Source organism: Cydia pomonella, chromosome 6, assembly GCF_033807575.1.
Source record: "Cydia pomonella isolate Wapato2018A chromosome 6, ilCydPomo1, whole genome shotgun sequence".
Lineage (NCBI taxonomy): Eukaryota > Metazoa > Arthropoda > Insecta > Lepidoptera > Tortricidae > Cydia > Cydia pomonella.
The window spans coordinates 3645855-3669310 of record NC_084708.1 but is presented as its reverse complement, the minus strand read 5'-3'; the positions used below and the strand labels follow the sequence as shown (position 1 = coordinate 3669310).

Sequence of the window (23456 nt, the reverse complement as noted above, 5' to 3'; positions counted from 1 at the left end):
GGATTTGTCTATACAATCCCATAACTGGTGCCTGTTCCATTATAGGGGTGTTTACTATAACTACATTTTCAATTTTAATTGTTTATTTCGTAATAACAGTGATCCCATTTTTTTTGTATTAGAGTCTGTGCGGAAAGAGAAGAGTTGTGGAATGTATGGGGTCCAATACGTACGACGACTCTTCTCTTTCCGAACAGCCTCTACATATTATAAGATAAGAATTAAAAACTATGTTAATACTTTAATTATATTGAACTTAATTAATTTAGGAATTAAAGTTATCATTATGGGACAACAAACAGAAATCAGCAATAATCTTCAGAATGCTGTTTGTGTAGTTATACACATCGTAACGGCAAGTTGCGTAATAAGAGCCAGAGTGGAGTCGGTCTGTAGATAATAATATATGTAACCATAAACCTAAAGATATACTCCCATAGCAAACACGAATAACATCTAAATCGGTGATATCCGCCACGTTAAAGCTGTTTAGTGACTTGTACGCTGTCACGACTCGTCCTTTATGTACATACTATAGGTACACAAACCATTAGTATTTACATAATTTATACACTGTGTTTTTTGTTCGGGGAAGCAAAACATCGCGAGGAAACCGGACTAATAAGGCCTAGTTTACCCTCTGGGTTGGACGGTCAGATGGCAGTGGCTTTCGTAAATACTAGTGCCTGCGCCAATTTTTGGGATTAGTTGCCAAGCGGACCCCAGGCTCCCACGAGCCGTGGCAAAAATGCCGGGACAATGCGAGGAAGATGAAGATGATGACACCTTGTTTTTTTTAAACAACTTTCATTTTTTTTTTCATAATGCCTAATTGGCCCTTAGGGCCACCTCACACTAGCGTCCCCCGATCGTCTATGGCTGCTGCTCGACCCAACGTTGACGCAACTGCGCAGCGACGCCATTTTCCATAGCGTTAACTAATAGACCCCGACGCTCAAAAGACGCTAGTGTATGGTGGCCCTTAGAGGTCAATACAGACAGATGAGCGAGTATAACAAGTTTGACCATGGCATTGTCACCTCTGAAGGCCAATGGTCTTATATTTGGCTATTGCGTAGCAAGAGATTCACATACATATTTTTCTATGTGAATCTCTTGCTATAGTATCTATGCAATATGGCATTCGATGTTCATGGCGATACTTAAATCAATACTTATAATAATAAATTTACCAATAATAACATTCCTAGTCAGAGAATTAAAAAAATTGTTTGCATAAAAATGTGGACTTTTTAGGGCCCTGTAGCTTGGCAAAGGTGGAACACTAAAAGTTAAGCTGGCCTGCGGCTGCGCAGTTTTATCAACTGTACACTGTACAGGTAAAACGGAGAGTGTGTGGCATTCCACTGTGCAGTTTCCTATACAGCTTTAACTTTGCAGTTGAACTGTACAGGCAAAACTCCGCAGGCATACTCTAGTGTGTATAGCTTTAATTGTTTTTAACCCACAGAATCCTTAGCTTTTCCGCTCCCACCATTTTTTTTATGTCCCAGATTTGCCCGTTCCATTACGTCACATTTTAACTTTCTTGTGTGTGTCGTAATGGATATTAAAATTTCTATACAAAAATTGTGAAATTTATTTAGTATTAAGATCGGAAATATGCTAGTGATTCTGAGAAAGGAACCCAAAATCTGTGGTAAGGATTCGAGGTCGATTTTAGGTAGAATTCATCAATTATTGTAATGAATCATTTGGTAATAAGAATAAGACAAAAGTAATGCGTCACCTTTTTCAGTAAGTACTTATCAGAGAAAGATCCTGGGGTATAACCGCGAAAATCATAGTTCGTCAATTTCGGGCATTTTTCTATGTCACTCTAATTACGTCTTAGTAAGAGTAAAAGAGAAAGATGCCCGCAATATGTGATTTTCGGTTTTTGCGGCCCCCTGACGCAATCTGAGAATGTAACTTCAATACGTGATAGAAAAATGACTTGTTTTATTCCTTAGTTTTTTAATAATGAGTTAAGGGATATCGCGCCGCGCGCAATAAAAATGGTTTTAAAGTTTTACCTTAACAACTCTAAATATACTTCTGTTTAAAACAGTTAAATCTTTATTTTAATGTCAGTATGAGCGGTGTTAATTTAACTTTAGTTATTGAAAGATCACGATTTACTTGTATTTAGTACCAAATAAATAGGTGTCTTTCAGGAGTTTCAGGTGATTTTTTCTAGCACATGTGTTTTTGTTTAGATGCTAGAGAGGCGGTGCCAGGCATCGCTTCATAAAAAAGACAGGTTATAATCATGTGACTATAATGGTAATGTGCAACATTGCAACAACGTGAGGAAAATTACCTAATGTTACCGTGTTGCAGAGTTCCTCCACAAAAGTTAAGTGCGGTGTGGAATGTGGATGCACCTCTAGATAGACGTCTCGTCTCTGCAAGATGATGATCTGTAGGTCGTACTGAACTACTTTTATCAAGGGACCAACAGTGAAATTCTAAAATGTTGTTTGTCTTATAAAAACGTCCACGTGTAATCACTTGAAATGAATGAAACTGTAATTTTTGAAACTTTTGGGTTGGTCCCATTGTAAAATCTAAATATTCATGTCGCAGACTGTACAGCCGACCTACATGTTTAACTTAACATCAAAGTAATAAGGTAAATAATTAGGTAGGTATATACAATTTTAGCTATCGACGGAACTAAAGCCACTTAGCTGATCTGAGCAGTGGCCTCGTAAACCTTCTAGTTTAAGAACTGGTTTTTAGGGAACTTATTTCAAACTTGAGCAACCTAAAGAAGGTGGTTGTAGTATAATTTTAATCTCAATTTAAACATAGGTATGTGTTAGAAGGAAAGGTTATTTACACGTGGGAATACTATTTATTCAATGTGTTATAACCGCTAAGACTTGGGAGTACAACTTTTCTATTCACACATTTTTACTCGCGTGACAGACGTGCGCCATCAGCGAGAAAAAAAAGGCTTAATACAATAAGGTTATATTTTGAAAATACGTTAACAGTATAAAGTTGTATTAAATGTGGGATTGCTCTGTACTACTGCACTACTTGCTCCTTTGGTTGTTTGTTTAGCATACATCTTTGTAACGCAAAGAAATGGGTACTTACTGCAATCTTTCATGACATAGAGTCCGACCAAGATTTTGAGAGTTGACAACGATTTTGACAGCCCTGACAGTACAAGTGTCATTTTAAACGTCAAACTTCTATGAAATTGTGACTATTACTTAACACTAGCACAGGCTGCGCTATCAAAATCGTTGCCAACTTATCTACGTCTGACTTTACTTATCTTTTAATCACATTTTTACATACAGTTATCGTTGATCCGTGTCGTATCAAGACTGGAAAACTGATGATGGATTTAGATTATACATACGAAAAAATAAAAAGAATTTAACAAACAAGCACACTTTGCTGCTAAAAAATAGGGAACAAAATCACATTTCACTCACTGTTGTGGAGAATTTACATGATCACGAAAATGATCACTTTATTTAATAATTAATAGGTTTTATAAATGCGACATTAACATTAGGTAACTATTGAAAATATTATCTATTATTATATCGCTTATATCTCATTTCATAACTAACCTCTAACTTTGGACGATTTTAATAAATCGACGTTGTCATCTTAGTCTCAGCATAAAATTGCTGGTGTTTAGTGTTGTTTTGCATAAACACGTTTCTCATGAGCCATGATGACGTAGCATAAATTAGTTATCATAACGCGGGGTGAGGAGGACCGATAATTATTCCAATGGCTTACCAAGAACTCGATCTTATGCCTTAAGTTAACTAGTATAAGTAGGCTCTTGGATTACGTAAAGTTAATAACTATTTCGAGGTCACGCTACACCGGTTCTGCCATTGATTCCGTTCGTCAGCGCTCACGCAACTAATTGATATACCATTCGTGTTTGTCTCTGCCGGCGCCCGCGCCTCCGCCAGTCTTGCACTGTGCGCCGAGTCAGAAACTCGCACCATGTCCGACACGAAACGCTTCACGCGAGCTGAGGTTTCCTCTTACAACAAAAAAGACAATACCGTAATCATCATCCACAATTACGTGTACGATGTCAAAGCGTTCCTCGACGAGCATCCCGGCGGTCATGAGGTCCTAGTCAACGTTGTTGGTAAAGACGCGTCGGAGAATTTCGACGATATTGGACACAGTTTAGATGCTAAGGAGTTAATGAAGAAATACAGGATTGGTGAGCTGGTCGATGAGGAAAAGACACCAGAGAAAAAACGACCGCAATACAGTAATGTTACTGTAGTTAAAGAAGAAGGTTTTCTAGCCGCTTGGAAACTGCCTATCTTTCTCGGGATCATAGCAACAGTGGTTTGGCAATACTTTTTCAATTAGTGAAGTGTGACTGACTGCTTAGCTTTAAGAGTGAATCATTTTGACTTTTGTATTTTAATAAATATTTTTAAATCATTTAGTTTGGACGTTTCTCCAATAGATAATATGCTCATTAGTTATCTAATCTGCTTCCAGTTATCACTTATCTATCAACAGTTCATACAATTTTTTTTTGATACAGGTTTTCGAGAAAAAGTTTCTGCCATAAATAGGTGATTACATAGTTATTGATGTGTGTACTAGTATTTAGTTACATATCACCATATTCTTGTTAGATGCTCTTTACTTTACCTACGTTAATCTTATCTGTATGAACAAATAATGTGTGTAAAACCATCTTATATTTTAACCTGCTTCAAGCATTTTATGCGAAACTACTTATCTATATAATAGTTTGTTATTCTTTTCAGTTTACAACACTTTATTTCACTAAATTCTGTTTTTAAATCCCAAATACAAAAACTACAGTTCAAATCAAGAATATACGTAATACTCATTGTTCAAATGCCCAATCTTATACTTTCTTTACAAATTATCTATTAAAATTACAGATTAAATGGACAGACAGATGGTGTAGTTGAACTGATGTTTAGTGTCTGTAATATAAAATAATAAAACTTTGATACAACCGAACAGTTCAAAACTGGGTGTACTTTATCACTATAGTCACGTTTAACAGGCTTAACATTTGTCGTTTAAATAAAATATCTTAATGCAATTTAAGCCAAACATTTCGTAATCATCAACCAGTACTCAAAAGTCTGGTTTTGGTTGTATCCATTACGTGAACGTATCGCTCTTACTTACCTGTCGAGCTGTGTCAAAAAGTGACACATCGCACGAAAAAGTGACGCAGATATACAGGGTGTCCCAAAAAGGACACGCCATAGCGACACTGGAGGTAGACCAGCCTGAGAGGGTTCCAACCAACCTAACATGACCCTAGTAAAAGTTGCACCGTTTTCAAGTTATTTGCAATTTAACGTTTTTCGTGAATTTTGACCGTTTTCAGCATTGTTAGGCTCAGTGTGCACTTATAAAGCCCTTAAAATAAGTTTTTTTTATGTGTACGGCACCATGAATAGTTAATTAGGATAATAAAAGAGATATTTCATCGATAACTTACGTGAAATGTAAAAAAACAAGGGCTTGATCTAAAGTTTTATTCGCAGCGAAACATCAATTTCAACTTTGACCACCTGCCGTGAAAAAAAAACTACTTAAAAGGTAACAAAAAAATAACGCTATAATATTAAGCATTTTATGCAGATTCTAAAATGGTATAAAACATGCACATTTCTGCCATAAAATAATGAGTTATTATCATCTTTCGAATGCCTCATAAAGCTAAGTTGGCCTAGGGAATCTGCAATCCTTTTTGGATATGTTTCGAGCTGCCTCCAATTACGCGTACCTAATTCATCTTGGATTCTTATTGGCTTTGAGTGCAAGTTCTCAAATGGTTAAGAGAGTAAGACAACATGAAATGCACTCGCTCTATCTCGCTCTTTTTATCTCAACTTTGTCACACGGTCAACTGCTACCTGGGATTATCCTACGGATTCTCTTTAAAAACAGAAGGAGGAGGGATAGCCACTAGTCATCCTTATCTCTAGTAAGTATTTAGGAATCCTAATCCTGATTAGTTCGTTACCGTGTGTTTCGTGCAATTGTTGTGTTATCTTTGCTGCTGTGTATTCGTGGTCCTAAACAAATCTACTTGGCTTTCATCTGGACTCTGATTTCTTTTTGACTTGATATGTTTGTGGGACTGAAACGACAACTTGGCACCGCTCACGGACACTGATTATTGCTTTTTGGAACCTCTCCATCACAATGGCAGATCACAACTACACCGATCGTGAGTACAGTGACATGCACATGATCTATGGAGAAACTAGGCGTGTCTCTAACAGAGGAATTGTCTCATACAACGCCAGATCAGCTGCAAGATTGTACAATCAAAGGTATGCCAATCGGCATGCCACGATTCATGAAATCATTTTAAGAGTTGTGAATGCATATCGAAATGGCAGAAGGCCAGGACAGGCTTACGCTGAAGGAAGGCCCCGGACTATTGACGACGACGTGGTTTTAAATATGGTACAAAGAGAGCCAGAAATTTCACTAAGAAATATTGAACGTCGTATCGGCGTAAATAAATCCTCAGCGCAGAGAATTTTAAAACGTCATAAATATCATGTGTATCATATTCAACGCCTGCAAACACTTCTTCCGACGGATTACGCACCCCGCGTTGAATTTTGCCGACAAATGCTTCAAAAACTGGAAGAAAATGAAAACTTTTTTAATGAAGTGATGTGGAGCGACGAATCCACGTGTAGAAGAGATGGGTATCTCAATCTCCACAATATTCATAGCTGGCAAATTGAAAACCCACACGAAGGGAGAGAAGACCGGTCCCAACATCAATTTAAAATTAATTTGTGGACGGGAATATTTAATGGCCAAATAATAGGACCGGTCGAGTTGCCAGCTATTTTAAATGGGAGAAATTACCTGCAGTTCTTGCAAAACGATCTGCCAGTTTTACTTGAAGACACACCGCTCGCACTGAGACAGAGGATGTGGTACCAGCAAGATGGCTGCCCAGCACATTTCGCTCGCGATGTTCGCGACCATCTCTCGCAGACATTCCCAAGAAGATGGATCGGCCGATTAGGACCAGTATTATGGCCACCGCGTTCGCCGGACCTAAATCCATTGGATTTTTTTTATTGGGGATGCTTAAAAGACAAGGTCTACTCCGAGCCAATAAGGTCCCAAGACGAACTACGGCGACGTGTATTTCAGGCAGCACGAGACATATCCGAAATTAACTTAAGGAAATTAACAAGAAATTTCAGAAGACGCTGCCAAGCGTGCATACAAGCGGTGGAAAACAATTTGAGCACCTGTTGTAAAAAATAAATAAATCAATGAAACTTCAATCTGTATTACATTTTTTTCGAACCTTTCTTACTTCATGATATCCTTACTTAGTAGCAATGATATCATAACAGCTTACGCATTCCGGAATGCTTATTAGATATGGATGACACAATTGTACAAACAAAAGCTTACACTTCTGTCTTCAAAGAGATAAGCCCTACGATAATCCCAGGTAGCAGTTGACCGTGTGACAAAGTTGAGATAAAAAGAGCGAGATAGAGCGAGTGCATCTCATGTTGTCTCACTCTTTTAACCATTTGAGAACTTGCACTCAAAGCCAATAAGAATCCAAGATGAATTACGCGTCATTGGATTGCAAATTCCCTAGTCCAACTTAGCTTTATGAGGCATTCGAAAGATGATAATAACTCATTATTTTATGGCAGAAATGTGCATGTTTTATACCATTTTAGAATCTGCATAAAATGCTTAATATTATAGCGTTATTTTTTTGTTACCTTTTAAGTAGTTTTTTTTCACGGCAGGTGGTCAAAGTTGAAATTGATGTTTCGCTGCGAATAAAACTTTAGATCAAGCCCTTGTTTTTTTACATTTCACGTAGGTTATCGATGAAATATCTCTTTTATTATCCTAATTAACTATTCATGGTGCCGCACACATAAAAAAAACTTATTTTAAGGGCTTTATAAGTGCACACTGAGCCTAACAATGCTGAAAACGGTCAAAATTCACGAAAAACGTTAAATTGCCAATAACTTGAAAACGGTGCAACTTTTACTAGGGTCATGTTAGGTTGGTTGGAACCCTCTCAGGCTGGTCTACCTCCAGTGTCGCTATGGCGTGTCCTTTTTGGGACACCCTGTATATACTAACGTTGAAAATGAGTGCCTCATTTCGCCGTTAAACGTAAGTTTGGCGAACCTAACATAAGTTTAAAATGAACCATACTTTTTGAAGAAAAAAAATTTGGCCATCTTAGTCCCGTATATACGGCTGCCAGATAAAGTTATTGACAAAGTAGGTACCAACATATAACCAAAGTATTCATAAATCAATAGAAGCAATAAGACCTCGCTCCGTCGTCGCTACGTGATGCCCATCCTGAGCGAACACCTTTGACGCCGACTATCAATCCTTTGGGAATCTGGTTTGCAATCCATAACCCTATATCGACACGGATAAACCGGAGGCTAGAGATCGTGGTTGAAACCGCGGCCTGTACCAATGTTTTTTTAGGGTTCCGTACCCAAACAGTAAAACGTGACCCTATTACTAAGACTCCACTGTCCGTCTGTCTGTCTGTCCGTCTGTCACCAGGCCATATCTCATGAACCGTGATAGCTAGAATAGAACTTGACATTTTCACAGATGATGTATTTCTGTTGCCGCTATAACAACAAATACTAAAAAGTACGGAACCCTCGATGGACAAGTCTGACTCGCATTTGTCCGACTTTTATAATTTATAACGAAATATCGTCTGTGGGACTACGTTGTTTTGTGTAAGATTATCTCATACCTAATATAAATATTTATTATTTAGTTCTCAAAGAAAATCTAGAAAAAAATCCCGGTTTCATGTTTTGACTTAGACGTCCATTTTTCCATGGGACAGTCTTTTTTCTTCAGCGATTTCGTGGCTACTACATATTCACCTGGCAGAGTATGGTTAAGGGTTGGAGATCACTTTAAAATCCTCGTATTTTCTTTTTTTCCTTGTTTTTTTGTTTTTTCTATATCATTATTGTGACCCATAAGTCAACTGTCACTCAATTAGTGTCAGTCGTAAGTACAGTCACCATCAGATATATCGGAGCGGTCAAGGTGCTCACAAATATCTGAACACGCTTCTATTTTCAAAACGCTAGAGTGCATGTCCAGATATTTTTGAGCACCTCGGCCGCTACGATATATCTGATGGCGACTGTACATACTGCTATTATTTTTATATGCATTACGTACTTCGTACAAACATAGCTTATTCAGCAGTCTTTTAGTAAAGGATGGGCTACGCGCAAGTGTCACCTCTTGTGCATTCATAATGCACCAAAGCCAATGGCAATGGTAGAAAAAGAAGTCGTGTAACCAATTGCCGTAAATGTGTGGGATGTATCACATCATGTAATATCATAGGGCCGGCAACATTTGAAGCTTTGAGTTCGTTTTTTTAGCATTAGAAAGAAGGTAAGCGATCTTGACGTAATTTTTTTATATAAATCACTTAACGATTAAAAATCATATAAATATCATTTAACCAACCGTGTACAGAGAGCGATGATGGAAAATATGACATTGGCCGTAATCAAGCCGTTCTAGATAGTTCTGCGGCCGACGTGTGGCGTAATATCGCCTAATTGTGCATACATTATACTATTTGTTATATTACAATCGCCTACAGCGCCATAAGGTGTAGATTGGGGCCAACGCCAACACACTGGTGAGCAAACAAACGCGCGTAATGTGAACTCATTAACCAATCGCATTGTACCATTCCATTGGTGCGCACTAAACGAGAATGTTCGGCCGGAATTATATGATCGGGCCTATCTTTACTGTTGACGGTTTTGAAATCATCAATGATGACTGATGTTACGAAACGTCACGTGACTATTTCCATACATTATCGAAGTTTCGATTCGCGTTTTCTATCAACGATTGTAATCTTGACTATACACAAACCAACCAACGTAACACAACAACTAACGTAACAACGTAACGTAACAACTGTCACAGTCGCACTAATATGGAAGAGTGATAGAGAGAGATAGCTACGATACGCTACGGAGCGTGAACGATTGTAACGTTGGCTACGCGGCCTGACGTGAGAATTTCAGAAATTAACCAAAAAAGAATATTTGAGTGTCTCAAAGTTGTCTGTTCCATTACGTCACGATTAGTAATTAAAGTCGTAGTGGAACTGTTATTTCTAAATAAAATATCACTTATTATTCTGACAAGGAGAAATCCAACTCTATTACCCTACCCCGCTGTCCGTTCGTCCGTCTGTCAGCAGGCTGTATCTCATGAACCGTGATAGTTACACAGTTGAAATTTTCACAGATGATGTATTTCTGTTGCCGCTATTACAAAAAATACTAAAAAGTACGGAACCCTCGGTGGGCGAGTCCGACTCGCACTAGTCCGGGTTTTTTATATATTTATTATCACAGGTACAAAATTACACTGGCTTGCTTTGATTGTTCAACTCTTGCTCTGCAAGCTACGAGATTCACAAGGCGAGATAATTATATGAATCAGTTTGGTGGATATTACGAACGATATGTCGACGTCGCCTAGGAAGCAGCTCATATAGATTAGGATAGTATGTGATTTTGTCGTAGTTCAGATAATATATGTATAATAAGTACTTAAGCCGATACACAAGGTTTGCTAGCCGACGATGAAGTTGATGTAAATAATTTTAACAGATTCAGAAATAAATACTACTATGCGTTTAAAAAATATTAGGGGGCCTAGCCAAGATGGCAACGATTATCATGTTGGCTAGGCCCCCAGGGTGCGTGGACAAGATGCCAATCGTCAACGTTCCATAGCGAATGAAATGCAACTGTCTCTGTCGCACTAATGTCCAAGAGTGATAGAGATAGATTACTGCTACGCTACGGAGCGTGAACGATTGGCATCTTGTCTACACAGCCAGATGTGGGCAAGAAGATCGCTGGCCAGGCCATTATTAGAATAATAGCAAAAAAATACATAGTTAAGGCCTTCATTGAGTCTTAATTCATTGCTGTGGTATTTAAATTAATCATATAGGTTATAATGTTATGTTTAAGATACTCTGACAAGTTTACCACTTACGCCAACACAATTACATGCTCATAACTTGAATAAAAACTACTTTCGTAACACTATGGAATTAATTGGGTAACAATTATTTTTGTTGTCTTGTTTTTTGGTCCCAAAAAATGTGACAAAGAGGAGCTTTTTGTATGAGATGAAATTTAGTTTTAATGGCTCTCATGATAAAGATAATCTACAGCTAGAAAGACATACCATAGCACTCGTTTTAGAAAACATATAAAACATATAAAAGCGTGACAGAGTCAGAAACAAGAGAACAAAAAGATTTTTGACCCAGTATAACCCTTGGTTAAATATATTTTAGCACTGAACTTAAGTTAATGTTTTGACCAGCCAACATTTTCCTTTTACATTAGCATACGAAAGGTTAACTTAAGACTAATTACATTTCTTAACTATGTAGATAATTTTTTTTTGGGATTCACGCATTATATTGTGTCCTGATTAGCGCTGAATGGGGTAAGGGATAGAGGCTGCTGGGTCTGCTGGTCTCTTATCGCAAATACAGCGTAATTAATCTTACTTAGTAACCATATAGATATGTTCGGCTTGCTGCGGCTATTAAAAAAAATCACCTGCATTTATCCAGAGATATTGAATATCTTTGCTTTAAATCGAAAGTGATGTAGGCATTAGCCGTTATTAGATTAGATAGACTTGGACTGTCTTTGATTTTTATGCGGAATAGGAAATCGAGAATATATTTTTTGATGTGTTTTGACAAGGGTAAAATATGCATTAGGATTCTCTCAACGAAGTATTTGATTAGAACTTAGAACTGAGGTAAACTCGACGTTGGAGTCAATGGACGGATTGAGTTTCATGTAGATCACATAAGTCACGTCACGTCTAAATACGATTCTATACCGCGTGTATTTTTGATATGACCACAAACTTAAACGAGACGTAGGTTTTAGTGATATTAAACGATTCTTAAAGAAAAAAAAAATTACTCTTAACCACAACAACATAATTATTTTTTGAATTTTTTCGAGCGGCATTGTATTTTGTACATTTTGATCACTTGTGACAGTTATGACGTCGCGTCATTAATGCGACGTTTTGAGTTAAAACAAAGTAGTGATACATTGCTCGTTGAATTATTTTATATGGAAAAATAAAAGTAAATTTAGTCGCCTGTAATAATTTACGATGTGAATATAAAAGTCCTAATTAAAAAAAATGGCTATTCTGACGTTAAGATAAGATAAGATAATGATTTATTTGCGTAAACATGGTAAATTGAAGTTGACATAATCATTATAAGCTGTAGGTATCACATGTTTAGCCACACTACTATCTATGACGTTTTCTATGAGAGTCCAATTTTTTTCGCGTTTCGTGGTCGGCCCCATAACAAAAGTTGCTCGGTATGACCTATATATTTTATTTACATCAATAATTATTGCAGGTGACTAAGTTTAAACTCTGTATTTATATAGACTATGAGTCTATGATATGATTTAACAGGTCATACGATTACTTGGCACGTCGAACCTCTCTGTACACGTATGACGGCTGTACACATTCGCCGAGCTAGAGTCCCGGAAAAACCGACCCAATCGGAGCAGGCTGAGACGAAACGAGTAAAAGCGAGACGAGCAGGACACACAGCCCGAAGAATGAAATACGATAACGATAAGTTCTGGTTTAGATAAGTTCTCATTTAGATCTCGTTTATATGTCGTATAATTGACAGAAGCAGCTCGATTCGGGCAACCAATGTCACTTTGACGTTACAAATATCGTAGATAGATCTTATTGGGGTCACATCGGAATCGAAATAAATAAATATTATAGGACATTATTACACAAATTGACTAAGTCCCACAGTAAGCTCAATAAGGCTTGTGTTGAGAATACTTAGACAACGATATATATAATATATAAATATTTATAAATACTTACATACATTGAAAACACCCATGACTCAGGAACAAATATCCATGCTCATCGCACGAATAAATGCCCTTACCAGGATTGAACCCGGGACCATCAGCTTCGTAGGCAGCTTCACTACCCACTAGGCCAAACCGGTCCACAAAACGTCGAAATAAACGTGAATTTTGACATGTCGTTTAGCTATCGATCTTTTGAAGATACGTGTCTAAATCATTCTTTGAATCGGACCGGCATGCAGTATGCACAGTACTCGTTCTTGGCCTGTCTCGGGTTCTCTAAGAGACATAATATAGTAGCATATATTTGTACAGTTGGTTAAGGAATTGTTTGCTTTACATATGCAGAGATCGTCACATCGTTATTGCTATACTAACTATAATGCTTGCTTAGTTAAGTGTATAAGTAGTATAAGTACCCATTATTATTTAAAAAAAAATGTTCAGACACTTTCATATTTGTGTCTTACGGTTATTCGGTATATTTCATTATTCAATTAACAGTGTTCTCTAAAATGTTTCCATTTTACTCCAACGAGTATAATCTTTAATTTCAGTACATATACCTCATCTATACCTACATACCTTTTTTAAAACAAGTTATACTGTAAATCTCTAAAAAAGCTAAGAAAATATGAATATTAATTATCATAGGTACCTACTTTAAGCGTTTTTGTTGGGTGCTTAAATTAATGTAAATTATCATTGAATTAAAAATATTTCGTAGAATTATATTACGTTTAATTACAAAAATATTAATACAAATAGGCAATTTGTTGCAAGAATTTAAAATCAAGAAATCATTTAATTTTTGAGCACTAGGCTGTCTAAATCTGTAGGTAAGTATAACAGTACATATAACTAGCCACTAGTAGACGTTAATTCGTTTCAAAAAGGTTTACAATAGGTCAAATAACTGTGTACAATGGTCCATGTCCATTTGTTCGTGACAGGCGCTGCTGCCTTTTGGGATGCATTAATTATACGACAGATGATATTGGACAGATATCGATTTATGTTACGATAGTTCGACTTGGAGATATTTGCATGTAGTATATTTTTATATTATGAGTAAGTATTTTATTTAAGTGCTAATGATATTTAACTTGCGCAATCTTATTGATGTTAGCCTCATATATCTATGTTGTGTTTTTACTTTAACAGCTTAAAGAACAATGTATGCAATCTTTATTTTTGTCAGCTGGCCTGCATAAAGCGCCGAACACAGGCCACTAATTTGGTATATTTTGTTTGGTAAGTAAGTTTAAGCAAACCGTTACACACCTTTTTAGGATAATTTTTTATGATAAGTAAATCCTCTAACTCATAATAAATATAAACTGTTACACAAGTCATAACATACATATCTATAGTGATATCATGATATGTCTATCGTATGGTAACATTGGTAGTCATATAACCTATCGCTTACTCGTCTAGAATTGAGCTCTATTTCTTCAGTAGTAATTTTTACAAATGGTAAGTTATCTCTAGGTCTAAGATGGTCGGCTCTTTATCATTTGTCACCATGCCTGTCACGTTCTAACAAGTTTGTAAGTGCGAAAGTGACGGGCATAGTGACAAGTGATAAAAATGGAACCAAGCTGTCTCCGCTGGTTATCTCAGCCTCGCCGTGCCCCAGCGAGCCACAGTTTGGCAAGTATACTATAAAGTCTACAACTAGGTGGCGTAGGGTCATTATGAAACATTGTTGCATTTTCATCGGAGCGTCGTTAGGCGTTAATTAGTCGCTGCAGTTAGTCTGGACATAGTATATAGCTTAAACAGGAAGTCAAGTAAGGTTATACGAATTAAAATGTGGACAAAAGCTAAAGACCTTCCGATTTATAATATGTATAACGTCAATGCTATAATAAAACCAGCACTGAGTTTAATCCAGGCCATGCAATGAGCCTCGGTCGGGTTTCAAAAGGGTGATCAGCACAGCGGTACAATATGATTTTCAAAAAATATCTCGATAACTTATTTCTCGCAATTTTGATAATTTTATGCCACTCTGTATATTGTTTTTCTGTTCCATTACGCCACGTTTCAGTACAAATTTTTATTTGTATGTACTACTAGGGTTCAAAAGTGCATGGACAAGTAATAAAATAAAATCATTCATAAATGGTACATAGTGGAAACCAAAAGCAGGATATGTCGGGATCTAAACAGCCCAATTAATGGTTTCAATGAATCAAGTTTATTTGCAATTTACTGAGTTTTGTAGTGAACAAGTTCAGAGTCACTAACATAATGTTTTTTGATTTGCGCAGGCCAGTTGAATAAAATACTGTATACTGTGTTCGGGGCTCCTGCACTTTGCATGAGTAATGTAGGGGATTAAAGAAGACGCAAGGTGTAATCGCATCTCGAAAACACGGTGGCAAGCAGCCATTCATCGTAGTCACTGCCTTCATGCTTTGGCTACACTTACGCTTGACTTTTGAACGCCATGTTAAACACAAGTCGTGAGACACACAAGCTTAAGCTTCCATGATTTTTAAGTTTGGTACACTTGTGACTCCAGCTAATTTATTTGTCCTATAACGTCACGCAGTGTTGGCCGAAAGTTGGACGAAACTTTAACCATTACAAATTGAACCATAAACCATAACGGACGGTTAGAGTTTACGGTTCCATTTGTAATGGTTAATGGTCAATTGCATGAACGTTTCGGCCAACACTGACGTCACATTTTAATATGAACTTTTTAAATTTTATGTGCGTGACGCAGAGGGAACTTTTTCATATTATATTTAGATATTTATTTGAGCATCAGGATGGGTATTAAGTGGGTCGAACAAGTTATAAAATCAGGGTATTACTACTAAATTATGAGTGTTCTTAACGAAAAAATCTTAAAAAGCTAATATTGATTAGGTATATGTTTGCTATGATTTGTAACAAGTCGCGACCGGGAAAAATCGACGCTTTTTAGATGTGGTGTTGGGGGTGTTTGCGAAGACTGCTACGCATACCCTGGACGGCTGTGAGAACTAGTAAGTTCATCCTAAAGGAGCTGAAAATCACCACACGGCTCTCTACAATATGTCAAGAACGCGCACTCAGCTTTTTTGGTCATATCATGCGGTCGAAAAAGCACGACCTAGAAAGGCAGATTATATTGGGTCAAGTGGATGGCAAGCGTGCGCAGGGAAGAGCACCTACGAGATGGTCTGATGCTGTGAAGAGGGTGGTTGACGGCAATAGCATAAAATACCCTCATCATCCTCGATTGAAGGATCTATAGTACATATTCTCTCTAACATTATACGCCCACAATTCCCGGCAGTATTTTCCAATGTGTCCTAGACCTTACTCTGGTTACATAAGTAGTTCTTAAACCCTGACACTACAATGGGTGTTATGATGGATGCTCTAGCTTGTTTGTCGCGTCATGGTTTTAAAAAAAGATTAATTTGATGCGGTTTTCTACGAAAGATAAATTTTAGAAAGGTTTGCTTGGTTGAAGCTGATATTTTCGAAGTACACTCAGATAGGTTTGAGCATTATTTTACTTCAATCAGACTGGTCTATCTAAATCAGTCAATTAGCTTGGTAATTGTTTCAATTATGAATAAATTTAAAGTTAGCCAGGCTGTTCAAAGGTTCGTGCGGCCTGAGAATCTTCAAATAAACTGGTGGCGTAAGTAATTAATGTAATTTTAACATGAATTCAATTATTGTACACTATATACTAATTACCTATTGTAACTATATAATTATTGGTGAGGTCAATCGTTAAGTTTATAAATAATTAAAAAGAAAAACTACTTAGGTTGGCACTTTTACCTTGGAAATTATATTTTACCTACTGACATGATATTTGTGCTATATTTATTATTTCCGTAAACGTTAAACGTTGTCTGAAATCATTAAATAACAAATTTTTAATTACATAATAGATATATATGTATAGAAGTAACTGTCCAAATACAAAACTAAATTAATTACTAGCTTAAAGGATGATTTACGGTAGACCAGGTCGGACCCGGGCCGGAGTGTCCGACACGTCCTATTCTATGACGGCTGATCGGTGATCACGTGGTGCTTTCCATAGAAAAGCGCCGGAAGCTCCGGCCCGGCGGCCCTGGCCTGGGGGCCTACCGCGAAAACCGAAATTCGCAAATTGCGGGGATCTTTCTCTTTTACTCTTACTAAGGCGTAATTAGAGTGACAGAAAAATGCCCGCAATTGACGAACTTCGATTTTCCCAGTAGGGGACCTGTTCTAGCGTGAGTTATCATTAAATCTAAAATGGAATATATCGCTTTTCAGCAATAAGAACACCCGTTGTTTACTTCTACTTCAGTTTCTTTGGTCTGTGTTCCGTCTATTTGGCATAACTTCCGAGCATAACCTATTTGACATAACTGTTTTTCGACGAATGTTAAATTTGCAGGAAGCTTAGTTTTGCCATATACTTTTGTCCAAATATTTTTGCGAGTCCAAATCTTGAAAAGACTATTATCATGTCCAATTTTTTATTCAAATACTTCAATTTATTTTTCGTTTATTTAATTGAATCCGTAACGTGTAATCTGTTTAGGGATTAGGGGAACATTGTCATTGTAGAAAACGTATATAGGTTCCCTCTATACAATATGCTAAAGATAGGGGGTACCCTATATTTTCTATATTATTTTCTTCTATGGAGGTAATAAAGTAGCAGTGTTGGCCGAACGTTAATTAGAATTGAAAATATTGAAAAATACCATTACAAATTGAACCGTAAACCGTAACTGACGGTTACAGTTTACGGTTCAATTAGTAACGGTATTTTTCAATATTTTCAATTCTAATTAACGTTCGGCCAACATTGTAAAGTAGGCCGTAGGTGTAGATGTCGACGACCGATCGTACAATCCGGCATATCGTATCTCGGTTTACCTTTGTCAGATCCTGAACAACAAGACCTACATGAACAAAAATTGTTTCTCCTTGTTACATGAATAAGTGAAAACTGGGATTAGTGATTGCAAATTAGGGATCTTTTTATAACGGACGTATGTGGACACAAAAAAAAACAAGCAGAAAAACCATAGGTATACAATTAAGTCGTATTAATGCCGATGAGTAAATTTTTGCTATTTTCTATATTCCGGGTTTGATTTTAGGATTTTGAGTTCTTTATTTCGTTAGACAAAGAAAGGCATAACACGATAATAAAACCATCGCGGCGCTCTAGGGTCCCGCGCAAATCTCGGCCGTGCGATTCTATTGGTCGTGAAAGCGAGGTCTAGTTGAACGAATCAGTGTTATTTGATCCGTCGATTTAATTTATAACAGCTAGTTTAGTTTAAAAAAAAAGAATGGCGTCTGTCCATTGGATTCCAGTGTTCATTTAGCCAGTGTCAAGTTTATAAGACCAAAGTTATACGACGAAAACTGTACGGTTAGTACAAGACAGTGTACGCATATGGGATGACTTTAGGAGTTATTATCAAGCCATTGCTGGACTTTACAAACAACCACTTGGACTGCCGATGCCGGGTGGAGGGCAGCGCTGTACATATTCAATATGTTCTATGATTTGAGTTTCTTCGGTGGTTCGTCTGAACCTTACTCGTTAAGCGGTTGAAACATCCTTCTTGGCCCTCGGAAATCTTTGAAAAGGAAATAAATGTCAGTCCGCTCGAGCGATTGCAAGAAAAAACGCTCTCACTCGCGAGAGATTGATCACGTACGTCTAATGCAGGGACCTCGCGATCTACGCTTTGAGACATTTGAATTTTTAAAGAAAAGCCAACCTTAAAACCGATTGGCAGGGCTGTTTTTCGCTCGAGATATATTTTGAGGTTGCTATCGATTTTATTAATATTTCGACGTACATTGCGCGCGATATAGTAAAATATACATAAAGGACCGCGAGGAGAAGCAATGGATTGTGTGCGTTGCGTGCACATCGCTTGTGACAAATGTGCACGATTGTACGCATGATACGAATTTCATGCCGATCACTGATAGTTTTTGCTACTGAAATATATTTGAGATTTCATTGGTCCAAGGTCTTGGAGAAAATACAATGTAATCGTTAAGTACTTTTAGTATTTATGTAGAAGAGAATCAAATATAATTAATAGATATTTTTCGAAATATAAAGTTGAACATATTGCAAAAAGACATATTAGGCAAGTAGACATTAGTTAAAGGTTGATTTACGCTAAAATTTATAAAATATTAGATCGTTTTGTTTTCTGTCTCCGCAAATACGATCATGTCTCTTCATTCCGCTCAAAACTTGGCTGGTTTCCTATTCTTATTGGGCGCAACATTCGCATGCTCTGCACCCTCTTTTCTGTTCTTAACGACCCTCAGTTCCCCAAATATCTAAAATCTTTCTTCCACTACTTATGGTGTCTCTCATGTCCATCAGCTTCGCTCTTCTGGCAATCTATCTCTATCTATACCATCTCACCGAACTGGTTACATGTCCGATTCTTTCTCTATTCAGGCAGCTCGCCTTTGGAATAGTCTCCCTGTCAAAATTAGACAGTGTCCGAACAGGTTTGCTTTAAAAAAATCCTTAACTTTGCTGGCAATACTAGAAAATCTTAGTGTTTCTGCTTTGTAAGTTCATCTGATTTCATATATATATATTGTGTATTTCTTATGATTGTATTGTGTTCGTACATGTACATCATCTATACCTCATGTTTTTGCACCGCCTACAACTTATCTGCTTTGCTTAAAGGGTGACTGGTAGAGAATGCCTTACGGCATTAAGTTCGCCTATTGTACAGTGTGTTTTCTTATGTGCAATAAATATTAAATAAAGAAAATGGTCCAGGTCCGGGCTGAGGCTTCCGACACTTCGTTTTTTGTGACGGGTGATGTTATGATGCGTACTATAAACGAAGTGTTGCACGCCTCGGCCCGGACTCGGACCGTTCGGACCTTTTATGGAGTTCTCAGTTGGTAGGTAGAGCGGGGCAGTCGCTGAATAGAAAGATATATTTTACCTATTGGCTATATATAGAATACTAAATACCTTCGGTATTCAGTCGCTTTATTTTAACTGCTGCACACTTGTGTCAATAAGAGACATAATAATTATGACGCAAGTGTTATAACCAAAACACCTGGTCGCACACAAATTAACTGAGTATAGTAAAGGTACCTTTCGTTTAAGTACCTTTATGTAGATAATTAAGTAATGGTTGCAAACTTATGATGGACGAGGTTTTCGACGTGATCGTGAGCATAACATGAGGGACGTCTGGCCATCTCATTCTAACTGTTAAAGTGTATTAAACAATGACACGTTTATTCTATCACAGGGGTCACCAAATGGCGGACGGCGGTCTGGACTCTGGATCTGGACCGCCGACCTATATTTTTTTATTACTTATTTTAATAAGCTCAAATATAAACGGACCGCGATGGTTATTTTATTTTAAAAACCAGACCCCTGGTAACTAATTGTTGACCCCTGCTCTGTCATATCGTTATAAATATTAAATAAATAAATATTATAAGACATTATTACATAAATTGAGTAAGTCCCACAGTAAGCTCAATAAGGCTTGTGTTGAGGGTGCTTAGACAACGATATATATAATATATAAATATTGATAAATACTTAAATACATAGAAAACACCCATGACTCAGGAACAAATATCCATGCTCATCACACGAATAAATGCCCTTACCAGGATTTGAACCCAGGACCATCGGCTTCATAGGCAGGGTCACTACCCACTAGGCCAGACCGGTCGTCAAGAGTTATGTACGTCCATTATATTTATTATATCTATAATGGACGTACATAACCTACCCATATAATTAAGCGGTTGTTACCTACGTGTTATTCACAAAACAGGATAATGGTTATATTTTTATGACGCTCGTAACCTTCTTGTTAGAAACTTACGTTCATGATATGGCGACAAAAGCAGGCCCAAAGCTGAGCTGCCCGAGCGTGGATGCGAAATTCCATAGCTTTGGGGCCAAATATTACCATAAATACCTACTTGAATCAGAGAAGCCCCATGGGCGACTCGAAACCCTCGAAACAATAGGATTGTATGAAATATAATCCGAATAATTATCGCAAACTGCCCCTAACTATTAGCATGTTAACGATGCTTGTTATGATCCTCTTCACCACCCTAAGCACTACCACTAGACCAGTATTTCTCTGGTCTGGGATCACGTATAGTTGTTACTATAATCGGGATCCAGTTATATTTGATAACGATGAAATAGATAGAATGTTTTCTGAATAAAAGACCCGATTGTTGTCATTTCATAATGCTATTTAGCCAAATTAGTAAACGCAACATAAGCTATTGGGTATTTACTGGCCTGACCGAAAGGTATTTGCGATGGGAACATATAATGTGTCCTATCAAAATATACCTAGGTATGAAAAATGGGATGGCAGCAGAATTCAATATTAAGGATATACTGTTTAGTAGGTATATATTGATGGCTCGCAAAACCAAACTTTAATCCGGATAAGAATTGTTGATGGAGTCGCCATTGCCGGATACGGCAAGGAAGGAGATGTGATGTGGATGTGTATATATAGATACAGGCATATTTGTCGTAGTGCTGCATCACCATGTAGGGCGTTGCTTTTTATCACAAAACCTTACTTAGCAACACAAAAATACAGACCAGACAATAAAATAATATATAGAAATCATACCAAAAAAGAGGTGTTGCCTTACATCAAATGAGGTAGTTCTGTTTTTTATATATATTGGTAGTGATGAAATAGTAATGACAAATCCAAGTTTTCCACTTCGAAAGCCCTCCGGATCATTGTGTGTATAATATACAGAATACAGCACAGCCAGGGAAATTGTTATACCTAACTCGTATCTCTTGTATATCTTTGATGGACAAGGGCCCTTATTCGACATGCTAAAAGTGACGTTTCGTGTTGATTTCCATTTGATGTGAGAAATATTGTGACTTGTCGAATTGCTATTATCACCACCTGTCAGTGAACAATATCCACACTAGAGGCGGGGCGTTGTACCGGAATAGTTTTTGGAACAGGTTATTTGTAATAGACTACTTTTAGCTTGTCGAGTATTTAAAAGTACGGACTTTGATTTCTGAAATAAAACAAATATGAAACTTTTATCACCTCGTACCTCCATTCTTACCGTTACTTTAGGTAAAATAAAATTTTGTTAACAGATGGTCGTCTGGGTGTCTGTTGTATCTAAAAATAATGTAATAATATATAACAAAAATATGACAATAGATTCATAGCCTTCACTCAAAACGTCACCATATTTCCGACCCTTACCGAAATAATAAGTCGATATTTGTATAAATAATCCTTATTTGTAAGACGCCTAAGCACGGCAAATACGTAAACTGCCTATTGGGGGTTATACTCGTAAAACTGGTATTTTAGACGTACTTTTGGTACGAGTAACAGAGACGTACTTTTGGTACGCAGTCCCAGCTCTAGTCAGGATTCTAGTTGTCAAATATAAGCGTGTCGAATACGTATTAGTTAACTGTCAAATGAAATTAGATCAACGGTAGACTTTTTTGTCGATGGGTATGGCTGCCATGTTTGGATTTATGACATTTAAAAGGGGATCCTAAGGCAGAGAGTAGTTTACCTGTACGATTTTGATTCTTCTACTGGACGCAAGATGGAGTTAGCTGCCAAATTCCGATCAGGCTGACGCAACTAGGAAGAAAAAAGTTTTGTATGGAATTTGTTTCGCAAATCATTGCCAACGAAGAAAAAGAAAACGTCAGTGCTATTTATTCTGTCAAGTTTACATCAAGTCTACTGTCAGCCTAATTGCTTTGTTTGTTTTGAAGGCTTCAATGTTTTGTTCGGGTATTTCGTGTAATTTCTTTATTGTTTAGTGCAAAAATCGAAAATAGTCAACCGTGATCAGAGTAAAGAGCGAGTTTGTTACAATGCCAGCGAGAAAACGGTTTACTAAGTGTGAAATATGTGGCAAGCGAGCCACTCGAGAAAATCACGAAAAAAGGGATTTTATGGCGAAATTTCCCTTGGATGAAGACTGGTAAGTATTGCTTTAGATACTTTTGACCTTATTTTGGGTCAGCAGGCTATAAACACATCGAAAATTAGATATTTTACATTATTTTTCGTTGTGAACTAGAGATGTACTATAACTATCGATAACTGTAGTTTTATTTGTAAATCAGTGTAAATAATTAAATTAAATACGTGAAATTTCCTTAGAACTAGCATGCAATATGACCATAATTAATTCGTCGAAGCTTAATAATGCATAAATTATCTATCACTTATGCATTAATGGTCATTAGTTAACATTTTTTTTTTATCTAGTGATTATTAATCACATTTAATTTTTTTTTTTTATGGTCTAATTTAAGTCCTGTCTTTGTTTGTAATATGAGTTTTTCTTTAGTAGTGCACAATAAAGAATTTTATTATTATTATTATTTAATATATTAACCTAAAATGTAAG

The 23456-nt window shown here is 37.0% G+C and overlaps 1 protein-coding gene across 1 annotated transcript; it reads left to right on the top strand.

The window, feature by feature from the left end:
* The first annotated feature begins 3821 nt into the window (after positions 1-3821).
* LOC133518701 (cytochrome b5-like) lies at positions 3822-4446 on the top strand. Its single transcript, XM_061852372.1, has one exon. The coding sequence runs from the start codon at positions 3988-3990 to the stop codon at positions 4369-4371; it is 384 nt and encodes a 127-aa protein (XP_061708356.1). The 5' UTR covers positions 3822-3987; the 3' UTR covers positions 4372-4446.
* Positions 4447-23456: the final 19010 nt, after the last annotated feature.